We start from the raw sequence: 17,112 nt of genomic DNA, 5'->3' as shown, positions 1-17,112 counted from the left end.
AATAGAAAACAAGCTGGAGTTGCTCACTAACTGTAATTTGGCCCGCTGTATGACATGTGATACAGTTTTCATTAGTTACACAACTCCGCACTGTGTACAAAAATATGGGAGGCACAAGTGGGAAAACGCCATGACCATTCTGACTGGTTAGTAGGTGTTTGTGAAGGGCTATAATTTATGAGATACAAAAAAATCCAAGAAACACGTGTGTGTTATATCATATTAGCCAATGAGCATTGTATTAGGTGAAATAAATAAACAATAAAAAATAAATAAATAAAATAAATAAATAAAAAATAAATAAAGTGATTCTATTTATTTGCCCCAATATTGAACATAAATGTGTGACTTTGTTCAAATCAAATATTTGGCTTATTTGTATTGTTTATATCTGAAAAATATTTATGTGGTTACAAGAGCTATAATAGATATTTTAAAAAACAACAACATCAAAATCAAAAATACCATGAGATACATATTTACTTTTACAGCTCCAGTAATACACCCCAGCTCTCACACACACACACACACACACACACACACACACACACACACACACACACACACACACACACACACACACACACACACACACACACACACACACACCTTTCTATTTATTTACTTGACACTTGGACCTTACATCAAACTGTTCATTTGTTTGTTAATGCTCAAAAGCTCCAATTTGAGCATTATGGCTGTGTGTGAGAAGAATGGATCCAAATGAAAGCCAAGTAAACATTAAATACTCATATGTAAGTAAAATATTAGGAGTTTATTGATAAAACACTTATACAGCTATGTAGTCACAAAGAGCCATACAAGTTTACGGAATAAACAAAATAAAAACTTGGAAGAATCACAATAGAAAATAGCAGGAATATATACATATGAAAGACAAGTTTGCAAATGCATTTTAAAGGAGTCCACAGAGTCAGGTATGTATAGTTGTAGTAGGAGACCATCTCAAGCCCTTAGTGCCAGTGTCTGAAAGGCTCTGTCCACTCTTTAGTGTTCAGTGATGTGTGAGGAACAACTGACTGAGCCAATAGCAGTGTGTTTAAGGAGAAGATGGGGTAAATAGACTACAGCCTCTCTATTTAGCGTAAATACAATACTTTTAAATTTAAAAAATGAGCAATGTGAGCTTGCTTACTAGAACATGGTAATCCGGCCATGCCATTTTGCATAGTTTGTAGGCAAGAAAGAGATGATTTATCTAAGCTTGTAAACAGGGCATTGAGGCATGATGACACAGATAAATGATTTTCTTTTTCATTATATCCTATTACAGTGGCAAAAAAGATTATTGTAATTCATTATTTGTTTATTTATTTGTTTTCTTTGTTTAGCTGATGTTGCCAGCTGCTGGCATAAAGATAATATGTCTTGCAGTTTCTCAGACTGGGCTACACACAATCACAGTTGTTTTTGCTTGTTATGGTTTTTTTTTTTCCTTGAGATTTCAAGTTTGTTTGGTTGAATTTCCCAGCCATCCCGTAACTCTGCCCAAACCCCAGCCTCTACCTGCACTTGGTTTTAGGGTGGTTTCATTAAACCCAGACGTGCCGCTGCCAGTGGGTGGTATCAGAAGCATGTGAGCCAATGTACTGTGTGTGTTGCACGTAAAGGTACGGCTAGAGGCAGAAGTGGCTTCTGGGGTCACTGAGGAATTGTTTATATCTCCTTCTCCTTCACTGCACAGGTTCAGGCCTAACGTCAGGCTTTTAGATCTGCGCAGAGGTGGTTCACTGGAAAAACAAACATTGAAATTAATATGTGTGGAAAATCTTCTGAATCCACTGTCAGAACATCTCATGGCCATTGTTCCAAGAAATAAATCTAACGACAGATTTTTCAACAATTATCTTATCTAGATTTTAATCATGTTATCCAAATCTTTGGTTCAGGACATCTATAAAACTAAGGACTACATTTATCACATTTGTACTTTGACATATGATATCATGTCTGCACCAGTGAAATCACATTACATCCTTTTATCAAGAGTGGAAGAATGCACAGCATATCTTCCTTTCACTGCCTACCTATCACTCTCCTCCTTGTTGTCCTTCAATGCTTGTTTGTATATGTCTCCAACCATGCTATAGAGCCAGCTCATGTCCCTCTGTAGATCTGGAATCCAGTAAACTAATCTGAAAGAAGCAATCAAAGAGAGAGAAACACATTAATCCATAATGGCTGTGAAAGGTCAAAGCACTTGGCACTTTGAAGTAAAATCGGCATTATCACTAAAGGGGAAATAATCTGTATAAAATCCTACATTAAAGGTTAGACTGAAATATTGGTCCAGAATGAAAATCCCTTTTAAATTTTTACTTCTGCCAAAAATAACTGACAGTAAAAACTAAATAATGTTTGCCTAGTTTAGTAGTTGAGAATGAAAAATACATTTTTGGCATCAACAACAAAAGAACAGTTTTTGATTTTAAGATCACAGGGAAGAAAAGGGCTCAGTGTAAGCATAATTCATTTGAATGTTGTGGATCCAACATAAAGAATAGTAAGTAAGTACCTCTGGGATAGAGAGCTGACCAACTCAACAGGCAGAAAATAGGGGATCTGTATGTAAGAAGTCACTTTCTTTGGCAGGTACCCAGTCATGTAGGAGAACAGACCATCAGCAGTACGTGTCTCTCTGCAGGCCACGCATAGCACTGACACAAATACAATAAAAAACATATTTACTTTGACTGCATTAAAAAAATGATTGCACTGGCTCAATGGTATATTATTTGTCTGCTGTATTTTCCCTGCTGATCTCATCACAGGCGAACTGTCCTTACCCCTTTGAATTTCAATCGGGAGATTTTCTACGAGGTGTGGATCCAACCACCAGTGATCTTCCCGAAGTGTGTTCAATCCATCCTGCTGTGCCTTCACGCTGGACTCCTTCACCACTTCACAGCAGACATTTTTAAATGAATCGATCGCCAGATTTCTTATGGGACACTCACTGCTGATCAGATCTGTGATAAGCAAAGAAGTCCAATGTGATAAGGAGTAAAGAAAAACAAATCTGACAAACGCTTCTATGGAATGGTCTATTTTGTATCTTTTGTTTTATTTTGAGTTGAATCTTTTGGAGCCAGTTTATTCTCATGAATATTTAGCCGCCATTATCAACGTCCTTACTGTTTTCTTGTAGGAAACGAAAAGCATCCCTGTAGCCATTGTTGCAAATTTCAGCCATTGCCTGTAAAAATTCAAACTGATGAAAACTGATGAAAATAATAGAAATCTACACAAATCTGTAACACACCTCAGGCTCTGGAGGGAAGAAGGTGCTGGTCACTCTGTAGAGGTTCTCTGAGTTGACCTGGATGCTGACATTGTTGAAGCGTACCTCAGGGAGGTTTAGTGTGCTTGCCCGGGGGCAGATATCACTCTTCCCAGCATATGGCGAGAACGTGATTGTCTGTTTCAGTTGACAACCGGGCAGGTTGTCAGTGATGGCACCGTCCACATAGTGCTGAATGGAAAAGTAAGCTGTTTGTCATTAGGTATAATCTTGGTCCATGTCACAACCACATAGAACCAGATATTCAGATTATTTAACACTGAAAAAACTGTACACAGTTTCTGATGAAGGCTCAATCACTTTTAGCATATCTGTCATCCAGAACTTTAATTCAACTTGGTTTCACGAATCAGGATAAGACACAAGCAGAGTTTTGAGATGTCTCCATATGCTGCCAGCTGCACAGATAGAAACCAGAATACTGTTACACAACTAAGTGTAACTCTGTTTATGTGCTGTAATGTCAACTGGGTTGTCATTTCAACCTTTCTAATATACTTACCACTCCACGGTATCTGGGTGGAATGACACCACAGTAAAACGGGACGAAGCAGCTGCATATGAGGGCCTAGGAAAGGTCAGATATTATGTCACATTGGATGTAGAAACACAAACTCATCCATGCCAGAGAGGACAACAGAATTATTCCTCTACCTAGTTTCTCAAAAATTCTCTTCTACTTGTCCTGTCTTGTCTCTTGTCTTTCTGGTCAGCCTTTAACGGTACAGTAGGTACTTTGTTTAAGTTATTTAACAGAAGAAAATGTACTCATAAACAGAAATTAATTATTGTGTAAATACATCTTCCAGCAAATTGATCCGTTCTTGAACTTGAATTTATCCTTTAAAGAGACGCCGAAAGAGAGGGAAGCGAGCTGGCGCACTCGTGCGTTTGAGGAGACGCGGACTGCGAACTGCTCTTCCTGAGATCTTCCTTTCCAACGTACGCTCACTCGGGAATAAGATAGACGAACTGGCCCTGATGAGAAGCATGAACAGAGACTTTGCCTCCTCCTGTGTCTTATGTTTTACGGAGTCGTGGCTCAGTGAGGACATCCCGGACTGCGCGCTCAAGCTGGAGGGCTTTCATCTGCTGCGCGCGGACCGGCAGGCCGCTCTCTCCGGTAAAACCAAAGGTGGAGGTGTCTGCTTCTACATTAATAGTGGCTGGTGCACAGATGTAACAGTGATTGCTCAGCACTGCTCTTCCTCTCTGGAATACCTTTTTATTCACTGCAAACCGTTTTATTCTCCGCGGGAGTTTGCTTCATTCATCCTGGCCGCTGTTTACATCCCGCCAGACGCGGATGCGCAGGCAGCTCAGTGCGCACTCGCGGAGCAGATACTCCACATGGAGCGGACATTCCCGGACTCTCTCATCATTGCTCTTGGGGACTTTAACAAAGCCAATCTGAGCCATGAGCTTCCGAAATATAAGCAGTATATTAAATGCCCGACCAGAGAGGAGAGGACATTAGACCACTGTTACAGCACGATCAGCGGGGCCTATCGCGCGGTGCCCCGCGCTTCACTCGGATTTCTGACCACGTCATGATCCACCTAATCCCCGCGTACAGACAGAGGCTGAAGCTCTCCAAACCTGTCGTGAGGACAAAAAAACTGTGGAGCAACGAGGCTGTGGAGGAGCTTCGCACGTGTTTGGAGTCTACAGACTGGGACACAATGAAGGCTGCTTCTAACAGCTTGGATAAGTTTACGGACACTGTCACCTCCTATATCCACTTCTGTGAGGACAGCATTGTGCCATCACGCACCAGGGTGAGTTATAACAATGACAAACCCTGGTTTACTCCTAAACTCAAAAAGCTGTGGCTGGAAAAGAGAAAGGCGTTCAGAAGCGGAGACAGGGACTGCTACAGAGAGGCCAAGTACAGGTTCACTAAAGAAGTGGACATTGCAAAACATCAGCACTCTGAGAAGATGCAGCAGCAGATCTCAGAGAATGACTCGGCCTCTGTGTGGAAAGGTTTTAGGAATATCACAAACTACAAGCCTAAAACCCCCCACTCCACTGATGACTTGCTCTTGGCCAACACCCTCAACGACTTTTACTGCCGTTTTGACGAGCCATCAGGCAGCCTTCACACCTCCAACGGCCCCAACAATAGAGACACTTTGGACACTCATTCCCCCACCTCTCCCCCCTCCATAGAGCCATCACCACCTTCAAACTGTTCACCTACAACACCCCCCTCCTCACCCCACACAAAAGAGGATTTCACACCACCTCCTCCCACCACAACTCTTCATATTCATGAAGCAGATGTGAGGAAGCAGTTCAAGAGTCTGAATGCTCGAAAAGCTCCCGGCCCAGACGGTGTGTCTCCTGCCACCCTCAGACACTGTGCAAACGAGCTGGCCCCAGTGTTTTCTGGCATTTTCAACTCCTCACTGCAGGCATGTCATGTGCCTGCCTGCTTCAAGTCCTCTACCATAATCCCTGTCCCCAAGAAACCTAGGATCACTGGACTAAATGACTACAGACCCGTGGCTCTGACATCTGTGGTCATGAAGTCATTTGAGCGCCTAGTTCTCTCGCATCTCAAGACCCTCACGGCCCCCCTCCTGGACCCCCTGCAGTTTGCATACAGAGCCAACAGGTCTGTAGATGACGCCATCAACATGGCCCTACACAGGAACCTACGCCAGGATCCTGTTTGTGGACTTCAGCTCTGCCTTCAACACCATCCTTCCAGACCATCTCCGAGGCAAGCTTTCCCAGATGAATGTGCCTGATCCCATCTGCCGGTGGATCACTGACTTCCTGACGGACAGGAAGCAGCATGTGAGGCTGGGAAAGAATGTCTCTGACTCTCGGACCATCAGCACCGGCTCCCCTCAGGGCTGTGTTCTTTCTCCTCTGCTCTTCTCCCTGTACACCAACTGCTGCACCTCCACCCACCAGTCTGTCAAGCTAATCAAGTTTGCAGATGACACCACCGTTATTGGACTCATCTCGGACGGGGATGAGTCTGCCTACAGGAGGGAGGTTGAACGTCTGGTGTCCTGGTGCAGCCACAACAACCTGGTGCTGAATGCCCAGAAGACAGTGGAGATTATTGTGGACTTCAGGAAGCACACAGCCCCACTCCCCCCCATCATCCTGACTGACACCCCCATCATCTCTGTGGACTCATTCCGCTTCCTGGGTACCACCATCACTCAGGACCTGAAGTGGGAGCCCACCATCACCTCCGTCATCAAGAAAGCCCAGCAGAGGATGTACTTCCTGAGGCAGCTGAAGAAATTCAACCTGCCAACACGGACGATGATGCAATTCTACACTGCAATCATCGAGTCCATCCTCACCTCCTCCATCACCGTGTGGTACGCTGGAGCCACTATCAGGGACAAACATAGACTGCAGCGTGTTGTGCGCTCTGCTGAGAAGGTGATTGGCTGCAGACTCCCATCTCTGCAGGACCTGTACACCTCCAGGACACCGCGGCGTGCAGCTCGGATCTCAGCTGACCCTTCTCACCCTGGACACAGTCTGTTTGACCTGCTACCCTCAGGCAGGAGGCTCCGGTCCATTCGCACCAGAACCTCTCGCCATAAGAACAGTTTCTTCCCCTCTGCTGTTGGTCACATGAACAATAACCGTATGACTGTTCCCACCACTAGCTCATGACCCTACGCTGTGTTCACTGCATGATTCCATGTTTTGGCACTGATCACCACCTGCACTCATGTATATATCTTTCTACGTAGCACTTTTAATTCTTATTCTCATGTATATATCTCATGTATATCTCATGCATATATCTTTCTACGTAGCACTTTTAATTCTTATTCTTACTTTTATTTTTTCATGTCTATTTAAGCGCAATTTATGACAGCATGTTTGCACTGAAGCACCGCAGCAATTTCCTAATGTTGTAAACCTGCTCAACATTTGGCAATAAAACCCTTTCTGATTCTGATTCTGATTCTGAAAATCCTTTAAAAATAAATAAGAGCCATGTTGCTCTCCCATCTTGAATACAGTGGCTGAGACAGACGTCACTGATCCACCTAATAGATGCAGCTAGAGATCAAGCACATATATACCTTATGAGTATGTATATTGCCATCATGTCTTTCTCCTCCTCCACTGCTCTCTCCTCCCTCATTTCTACCTCAGCCTCTTTCTTCTCACCTCAGGCCTCATCTCCTGAACTGAAGTCAAGTTTCTATCACATGAAAACATGTTTAAACATGCTTGTTTATTCCTAGTTGCAGTTACTTATTGTCAGAAGATTAAATATGTGACCCTCCTGTCTGTGCACAGCTGACAATGAGTTGGCCAAACAACAACAATAGCTGGTTGTAAGCTGACATTATGCCAACTAACGTGAGGTTTGAGTATCCTAAAAATCACACTTTCCGTCTAATAAACAGTTTGATTACGTTCTCACATCATATGAGAGTTTATTCATTGTTCAAGTCCAACTACACTCAACAAAAATATAAACGCAACACTTTTGTTTTTGCTCCCATTCCCCATGGGATGGACGTAGAGACCTAAAATTCATTCCAGATACACAATATAACCATCCCTCCCAAACAGTGGTCACAAATCAGTCCAAATGTGTGGTAGTGGGCACATCTGCTATATTGAGGTAATCCATCCCACCTCACAGGTGTGCCACATCAGGATACTGATCTGACATCATGAGTAGTGCACAGGTGTACCTCAGACTGCCCACAACAAAAGGCCACCCTGGAATGTGCAGTTTTTTGCGCTATTGGGGGTCTGGGGACCCAGAACCGGTCAGTATCTGGTGTGACCACCATTTGCCTCATGCAGTGCAACACATCGTCGCATGGAGTCTATCAGATTGTCAATTGTGGCCTGTGGAATGTTGGTCCACTCCACTTCAATGGCTGTGCGAGGTTGTTGGATATTCGTGGGAACTGGTACACGCTGTCGTATACGCCGGTCAAGCACATCCCGAACATGCTCAATGGGTGACATGTCCGGTGAGTATGCTGGCCATGCAAGAACTGGGACATTCTCAGCTGCCATCTGCCCTGAACAATGTGAACCATGATTCATCCGTGAAGCGCACACCTCTCCAACATGCCAGACGCCATCGAATGTGAGCATTTGCCCACACAAGTCTGTTACGGTGACGAGCTGGAGTCAGGTCAAGACCCCGATGAGGACGACGGGCATGCAGTTGAGCGTCCCTGAGACGGTTTCTGACAGTTTGTGCAGAAATTGTTTGGTTGTGCAAACCAATTGTTCCAGCAGCTGTCTGGGTGGCTGGTCTCAGACGATCTTGGAGGTGAACCTGCTGGATGTGGAGGTCCTGGGCTGGTGTGGTTACACGAGGTCTGCGGTTGTGAGGCCGGTTGGATGTGCTGCCATATTCTCTGAAACGCCTGTGGAGACGGCTTATGGTTGAGAAATGAACATTCAATGCACGGGCGACAGATCTGGTTGACATTCCTGCTGTCAGCATGCCAATTGCACGCTCCCTCATTGCTTGTGGCATCTGTGGCATTTTGCTGTGAGACAAAACTGCACATTCCAGGGTGGCCTTTTGTTGTGGGCAGTCTGAGGTACACCTGTGCACTACTCATGATGTCAGATCAGCATCCTGATGTGGCACACCTGTGAGGTGGGATGGATTATCTCAATATGGCAGATGTGCCCACTACCACACATTTGGACTGATTTGTGACCACTGTTTGGGAGGGATGGTTATATTGTGTATCTGGAATGAATTTTAGGTCTCTACGTCCATCCCATGGGGAATGGGAGCAAAAACAAAAGTGTTGCGTTTATATTTTTGTTCAGTGTATGTTAGATCCACTTTAAAGAAAGTTTCATTAACAGCAGCTAACAGCAGCAACCTGACCTGACTTCTGTAACAAAGTTTTATAGCTTCCTGCAGTGTAAATAAAAAACAGAAATTCAGGAAAGGAGTAATAAAACAGAGTTCGAGTGACTGCTATCTACTGACATCTAGTGTTGAGATTTTACACACTGTGCCTTTAAATCCATTTTAGCAATGAGGAAAACAGTGATAGCTGTATAATTGTGTGGATGCTATTGAGTTGTAGCTCAGTGAGTTGAGCATCCGTTCTCAGACTGGGAGACCGGGGTTCAAATCCCGCTTATGGCAACATTTCTTTCAGTTAACAGTTAAACTTTTTTTAAACTCTCTTCGACACAAATTTCAGCTTTTTCACCCCTTTTCATTAGAATTTTAAGTTTTTTCACCACTTTTCAGCACAAATACTAGCTTTTTCAGCTGTTTTCAGCGAAAAGCTCTTTTCAGCAGAAATTCTGCTGATTGAACTCTTTTCAGCAGAAATTCTGCTGATTGAAGTCTTTTGAGCAGAAATTCTGCTGATTCATCTCTTTTCTGCAAAGTTTTCAGCCTTTTCACCTCTTATCAGCACAAATCTCAGCTGTTTTCAGAAAAAACTCTTTTGAGCAGAAATTCTGCTGATTGAACTCTTTTCAGCAGAATTTTCAGTTTTTTCTGCTGTTTTCAGAAAAAACTCTTTTGAGCAGAAATTCTGCTGATTCATCTCTTTTCAGCTCATCTTTTTGCTTCTTTACCTCTTTTCAGCAGAAATTCTTCTGATTCACCTCTTTTCTGCCCAAATTCTGCTTATTCACCTCTTCTGAATTTTTTTTAGCCTTTTCACCTCTTATCAGCACAATTCTAAGCAGCTTCTGCTAATTTCACCAGAATTGTCAGTCTCTCCACCTCTTCTTTGTGAGAATGAGTTTGGCGCAGTGAGGTGAGTCGCTGCCCTTAGACCAGTATGGCCAGGTTTGAATCCTACTCAGGGCAGCATTTTTTTCGACTTTAAATTTTTTCAGCTTTTTTCAAATTACATCTTCAGCGTTAAGGCATCCACACTGCATTTTCGCAGGAAATGCAAATTTTTCAGGTCAATAGTCATATCTGATCCTTTTTTTTTTGTATACTTATAAAGTTGGGAATTCTGAATCTTGAACCTTGAAGAGTTTTGCTGGATGAAAATGGCTCCAAGCTGTAAAATATACCTGAATGAGCTCTTCTCTGCTGTCAAACTCTGACACTAGTACGTTCTTCACATCAGACACTCTGGTCAGGGACACGCTGAGCTTCCCAGAGGCTCGAACAAGGGCATCTTCTGGTAGATGCTTCAGCAGAGTGTCCTGCACTCTCTGAAGCAGTTTGAAAGATGGATGCAAGGGTCCCAGTTTGTGCTTCCTAGCCTCTTTGGCTATTGACATCAAGTCGGCACAGCACTTCTCTGCATAAAGAAAAGTAACTCAATATCACATGCACTGGAATGGTTATTTGTTGTAAAAAAAAAAAAAAAAAAAGGAAAAAAAAGTGTTTTTTGTTTAATTAATCTCTCAGGACTTCTTTTTCAAAGATGGCGCCGATGTGTATGGCAAGCTGTCCTCGTCCACGTCTGTGCCTCTGCTTTTTACCTTCCCTACCCCTTTTACTGGACCTTGGCATAGTACTCCTTATTTTTTTGGTTTTATGCTCAGCAGATGGTTGTGCACTAATAACCTACGACAGACAAACACTTTTAAATCTCAGATTCTCTTACTCACATCGCCCAGATCCATATTGGAACCTGGGTGACGGGTATCCATATGCTCCTCTATCCTTGACGCTGTTGCACCTAGTAAATTGAAGCACCCTAGAACCTTTTCCCAATACTGGTTAAACGTCTGCCGCCGTGATGAGAGGAGGTGGAAAAAAGATAAACGCCAGGTATCCTATGAAATCCTACGTGCCAGCCGCTCGAAATTTCAAACTGCTGCTAAAATGGCTAAAGTGGCTTTCTTATCAAAAATTATCCTGGCTCATGGTCACAACATTTGAACGCTATTTAAAATTTGTAATTCTGTGGTCAATCCCCGTCCTGATATGCCGCTGGTGTGCTCTCCGGCTCTTTGTGAACTATTTTTCATTCACTTCTTAGATAAAGTTTCTTCTCTTAAGTCCTCGCTTCCTTTAGTGTCGAGCCCTGTTTCTACTCCTGGTTGTTCATCAACCTTCCATCAGTTTGAGCCCGTGTCACTCCTTGCTCTCAAGTGATTAGTTGAGCAACTGAAGAATACTAATCCTATATATGATATCCTCCCATCTCGCATAGTCAAGGACTGCTTCGACGTAATTGGATCCAGTATTTTATCTTTAATGAATTCTTCTTTACTCTCTGGCTGTGTCCCGTCAGCTCTTAAACATGCTGTAGTCCAGCCGCAGTCTTAAAAAAAAGAAACCTTGATCATAATGATTATGCGAATTACAGACCGATCTCTAAGCTCCTGTTCCTGTCTAAAATTCTCGAGAGGATAGTTCTTTCACAACTCCAGTCGTATTTGGATGCGAATGATATTATTGATAAATTCCAGCCTGCCTTTAAACCACGTCACAGCACTGAAACAGCTTTGCTTAGAGTCCTAAATGATCTTCTTCTAATTGCTGATACTGGATGCTCTGCGGTAGTTCTATTGGATTTATCCTCGGCTTCTGACATGGTGGATCACAGCATCTTGTTAGCGAGGCTTGAGCATACTGTAGGCATTAGAGGTGTTGCCCTTGATTGGTTTAAATCATACCTCTTCAATAGGTCCTTCTCGGTCAACCCGGGCACCTGCTCTTCCTCCCCTACACCTGTCTACTGTGCCGTGCCTCAAGGATCTGTGCTGGGTCCTATTCTATTCTCACTGTATATGCTCCCTATAGGCGCAATCTTTGAGAAATACAATATCGCTTATCATTGTTATGCTGACAGATCTACTTTGAACTTGCTGATGATCCTGCTTGGTCTCTGCACTGCTTTCAAGAGTGCATGTGTGAGGTCAAAGAGTGGCTCTTAGGAAACCCTTATCTTAAATGATAAGAAAACTGAAATCATGGTATTTGATAGCAATATCCTTCACAGACAATTTCGTGATGCCTTTGGTTCCCTTGCCAGCTCCCTCTCTGACACTGTTAGCAATTTGGGCGTGTTGCTGGATAGCTCTTTTAAATTTGATTTGATCATTCTGCTCTTCTTCATAGACTGTAAGCTGTTCAAAATGCGGCAGCACGCCTTCTGACCGGAACTGGGAGGTATACCTCTATTACCCCTGTTCTAGCTGACCTGCACTGGCTACCCATTAAATACCGCATCCAATTTAAACTACTGCTGCTTATTTTTAAAATTGTCAACAAGGCAGCCCCGAGCTACCTTATCGAGCTCCTTAGTTCGTACATTCCCGCTCGAGCACTGAGATCATCTACTCAGTTACTCCTGGTGAAGCCAAGATCTTGTCTGAAGTCTAGAGGTGACCGTGCAATTGCCTTGGCTGCCCCAGATTTATGGAATAACCTTCCTATTGCTATCCGCGCATCTGATTCTATCCAATCATTTAAATCACGGTTAAAAACCTATTTATTTAACCTTGCCTTTCCTGCTAGTTAATGCCTGTATCTAATCCCTGGACTTCGTCTATTTTACCTTTTATACATATTTTAAATGGCTTTGTCATTTTAACATGTTTTAGTTGATATGCATTTTATGGTATTCCTGTGTATTAGTGACACTGACCTGTTAGCATACTTGGTACTTTGTTATGGTCCTATAATATTTAATAATATTTAATTTTTATAATATTTTTGTCTTATTTTCTGTCTTTTATGTGAAGCACTTCGGCATACCGTTGGTTTTTAAATGTGCTCTATAAATAAAGTTGTATTGTATTGTATAATTTGCTTTTTTTTTAGTTTACTTTTTTTTCTTTCTACATCCACACTATAAATGATAACATTTTTATACAAATTAGGGAAGGTTTAACAGTAAATATTCCACAAGTGGATAACTTAAAATCTTGCAAATAAAATAAATTAAAGTACTATCTGAAAACTCCAGATTTTTGTTTGAATTAGATGAAACTATCTTCTGATATTTTTCTTTTTGTGGTACACCTTGTCACACTTGGTCAATCCAGCATGAAAGCTGAATAAAAAGGGATTTTTTTTTTCATGCTTGTGGCTAAGAGTCTCGGGCAAAAAAGAAGTCTTCATACTTTATTTTGCAGTATTGTAAAATTCAGCTACATTCATTCAAAAACTGTCACTAATTTCCTTTTTAATTTTTTTTTATTAATGAGTGCTCAAATATGGGACTTTGCAGGAGCACTGGACTTTTTTCATATTTTAACTAGCAAGTTATCACACATTTTAATGTCCGTCTCAAACTATAGAGCCTGGTTCATTGTGATGTTAAGAAACTTTGTACCAGCAGGAAAGATTTTAAGAATTGGCTGATTTGAGATAAAGTGACCTATTATGACTGTAACACATGAGTGATTCTGCATCTAGCTAAAGGAAAAATCTGAACCCTTGATCCTTGGGTCCACTTGGTCCTTAAGACACAAGGGTTGCTGTAAATGAATGCAAAGTTTTTCTGAATGGTTACCTTTATCCTGTGATTAAACATTTATAGCTTGTTGGGATCAGTGTCTTCTAGGCTTGGAAAAGACCTCACCCTATTGGCTAGACAATTCCCTATCCAGAGGGTGTTAGGGGTCACTGAACGGTTAGACAAGTCTTAATGATGTGAATCCAATATCAAATAGACTCACCAGATTCAAAACATCACCAGATTAAAAAAAAAAAAATACAGAACAAGATATTAGAAAAATCATAGCCGATAACTGTTACAGAGACTCGGAGAGCCAATTCTTCAGTCACTGTACTAAAGTTGTTTTCCTTTCCCTTGTCACCAATCAGAGATACTGAGTAAGCTCACTAGGCTAATGTACTTTACTTTTCCTGTGTATGTGTTTTTCTTTAAATCAAATAAGATGCAGCAACACCAGAGGGGACTAGAACCATCTCTGGCAAAGTGCAGACAATCAGCCTGGGCGTCTATTGTCTCATGTAGTCTGGAAGATGAGTGGATGGTGGGGTGGGTGCAGTTTTATCTGTGGTGGGGTTGGGTGGACTGTCCCGGGCTCTGTGGGGCCGGGAGGCGCTCCTGCACTGGGCCCCGGTCTGGATGGGCCTGGGCCCCCTTTCCCTGGCGGGTCGCGGAGTATGGGAGTGCCTACTGGGGTCAGCGGGGGAGCTGGCCCCAGGGAGGGGTCACCTGCCCCTCCCTTCCTTCCCTCCCCATCTCCAGCTGCCTCCCTCTTCCCGCTCCACCACAACCACCCACACATGCAGGGCCTTGGAGTAGGGGTATGTCACCAGGGTGCAGAGGAGGCTACCCCCCCCCCCCCCCCCCCCCCCCTCTGTCCCCTTCTGGCTGCCTCTGCCTCAATTTTATCCCACAACTTAGACATTCACATTACTCACACTCTCATTACACATACATATAGGATCTTGGGGGTGGGCACGATACACGGAGTCCAAATTACCATCAGGGTGTACACCTCACCCCTGGCGTCGTTGCCCACCTCTCAATTTTGAATACACGTAGACATTGAGGGCTAGCAGGAGGGACCATGCGCTTACCTGCTGCTCTCTGGCAGGTAGCTCCATGCCCTCCTGGGTTTTAAATGCACTTCAGAACACACATGCATCAACACTACAATGAGCGGGTGGAGGGAGGTTTGGAGTCTTCTCTCACCCCCATTCTCTGCAGCCTGCTGGAGCGGGGGGGCTAGGAGGAGGAGTTGGCCGTCCGACTGCGGTCTGGAGTGTGGGGCCTCCCTGCTGCTGTGGAGTCGGGGTGGTCTGCCTCTCCCCACCGCAGGGAAAAGGGTAACACCACCTGGGTCTGGGTGCAGTTCCCCCCTCCAGGGGCAAGGGTACCTAGACCCGGTTCGTAGAGTACGCTTGGGGAGTGTGATCGTGTGTACAGTGTCTCTTTATGTCTGTCTCCACGTTGGTTGAGTGTGGAGTAAGTGCATATGAGAGCATGAGGGTGGGAATGGATGTTTGTATCTGTGTGTGCCTGTATGTCTGTGTCTATATGTCAGGTTGGGTATCAGGCGCCACCTCTCTGGGGACATCTCAGGCCCTCCAAGGTTTGGAGGCCTATCTCCACCCACCACCACTTCCCCTGCCAGTGGCGGACTCCCTCAGGTGTCGGTGCGTTGGTGGTTCTTTGTGTCTGGGGGTGGGCGTCCAGGTACACACCGGCTCACTCCTTGGCGGCCGCTTATCGGGGTCTGGAGCCTGGGGCTCGCTCGGGCCACTTCGGAGGTGGGGTGCCCCCGGCCTCTTGGCCTGGGGCTCGGTCACTCAGGCGCAGCTGGCTGCCGGCGGAGCTCACGGGCGCGTCACTGCAACTCCCCCTGGCTTCTGCTCCGCGGCTGCTGAGTGAGCCCTCATCTGGGACTCTCCTCAGCTCTTACTGGAACAGTGGCGCGGCTGCCCCTCTGTTGGTCTTCCTTGGTCTCTTGTGTTCTGGGGGCCTCTGGATGTCTGGAGTTTTGATCTCCTCCATACCTGCTTCATGCCCTGGAGGACGGGGCTGTGGCTCCCCACACTCCCTAGCAGATCGTTACATGGAGAAACCTTTGGAATGCAAGCATGCTGATCCACACAGGTATGCACACAGGTGTACACACGGGTATTCACAGACGCGGACTACAGCTTTCTTGGCTGCTGCCTCAAAGCACATTGTGCGCTGTCTATCTTGCGTGCTGCATCGTTTATTATTTAGTATCTACTGATATCTACTGCTAGCTAGTTTATTGTGATGGTGCTGTTTTTTTTATTATGTTGCTCTTTGTTGTTTGCTTTCTCTTCTGTTTTTTTTCTCCATACAGGTGACCCAGGTGTTTTGGGGTTTTTTTGTTTTGTTTTTTCTTTCTTCCCCCCCTTCTCACCGTCTCTTCTCCCCTTTGGTTTTCTTTCTCTCCCTCTCTTTCTTTCATTCTTTCTCCCTGTCCTATCCCCCAGTCATGTCTGTCCCGTTTGTAGCAACTGAAAATAAAATAAATTCATAATTATAATAAAGGTCAATCAAATGGACCAATATGGCAAGGCCATGATGATCCACTTGGTAAAATAAATCCACTTGGCATCTTTCTTGGCCTTAAGACAACAATTCTGATGGCTAAAGATCCAAACGGGACAAAAAAAAAAAAAAGTGCAGACAATCAAAGATGGGAGAGAGGAAAAACGTGAGAATTAAAACAATAACTTAGGGGTGCCAGAGTCATTTTTGTTCAAGGGCCAACATCTGCATATAAATTCTTCTCTTTTTTAATAATATCAGACACATACAAGTACACTGCATATCTCAGTTTTTCCATCACAGTGGCTCTTTTACATAGGACACAAATCTTTTAGTTAGTTTTTATAACTAAACAGCAAAGGTTGTTTTTTATGATTCAGACAATTGATTTAGCTCTAGCAATACTTTGTAATTTCCCATAAATGTTTGTTTGTGCTCAGTTTTCCACCATCGGAACAGCAATACATTTTATCATAAAAAAAAAGTAATTTATGACTTAACTGCAGTTTTGCAAAGACTATATATATATATATTATGCTGATAGCGGCATTGCCTCTTTCTTCACTATTGTTATATCTGCCTATTAGATAATCAAAGTAGATACTATGTTTTGTCTACATAGAAGATAAATGGAGGTCGTGAAGGTATAGAAGAAGCTAAAATCTCACCTAGTGGTATTCCCAAAGTAAGAACAGCAGCCGTCAAAGCCCCTGCAGAGGCTCCATAGATTTTAGAGGCGTCTTGTATGAACCGAGGGAACCGTTCAAGGATACAACTGGTGGCACCAACATAGTAAATCCCCATGAACCCGCATCCTGCAAAGGAGATGCTCCACTCTTTCTTCAAATCAAACATTTGAGATAT

The 17,112-nt window shown here is 43.7% G+C and overlaps 1 protein-coding gene across 1 annotated transcript; it reads right to left on the bottom strand.

Annotated features, from left to right (window-relative positions):
* Positions 1–1,251: 1,251 nt before the first annotated feature.
* On the bottom strand, positions 1,252–17,103 carry LOC308393051 (patatin-like phospholipase domain-containing protein 2; the record flags this gene model as incomplete). The annotated part of the gene is made up of 9 exons (XM_080876508.1): positions 1,252–1,751; positions 2,049–2,156; positions 2,537–2,678; positions 2,808–2,990; positions 3,157–3,217; positions 3,284–3,493; positions 3,825–3,890; positions 10,352–10,584; positions 16,917–17,103. 9 exons carry the CDS (start codon positions 17,101–17,103, stop codon positions 1,466–1,468), a joined length of 1,476 nt encoding a protein of 491 aa, XP_080732634.1. The 3' UTR covers positions 1,252–1,465.
* Positions 17,104–17,112: the final 9 nt, after the last annotated feature.

This window comes from Rhamphochromis sp. 'chilingali' (genome assembly GCF_963969265.1).
Source record: "Rhamphochromis sp. 'chilingali' genome assembly, chromosome: 2".
Taxonomy (NCBI): domain Eukaryota; kingdom Metazoa; phylum Chordata; class Actinopteri; order Cichliformes; family Cichlidae; genus Rhamphochromis; species Rhamphochromis sp. 'chilingali'.
The sequence above is the reverse complement of the archived record's forward strand: the minus strand, read 5'-3'. Positions and strand labels throughout refer to the sequence as shown.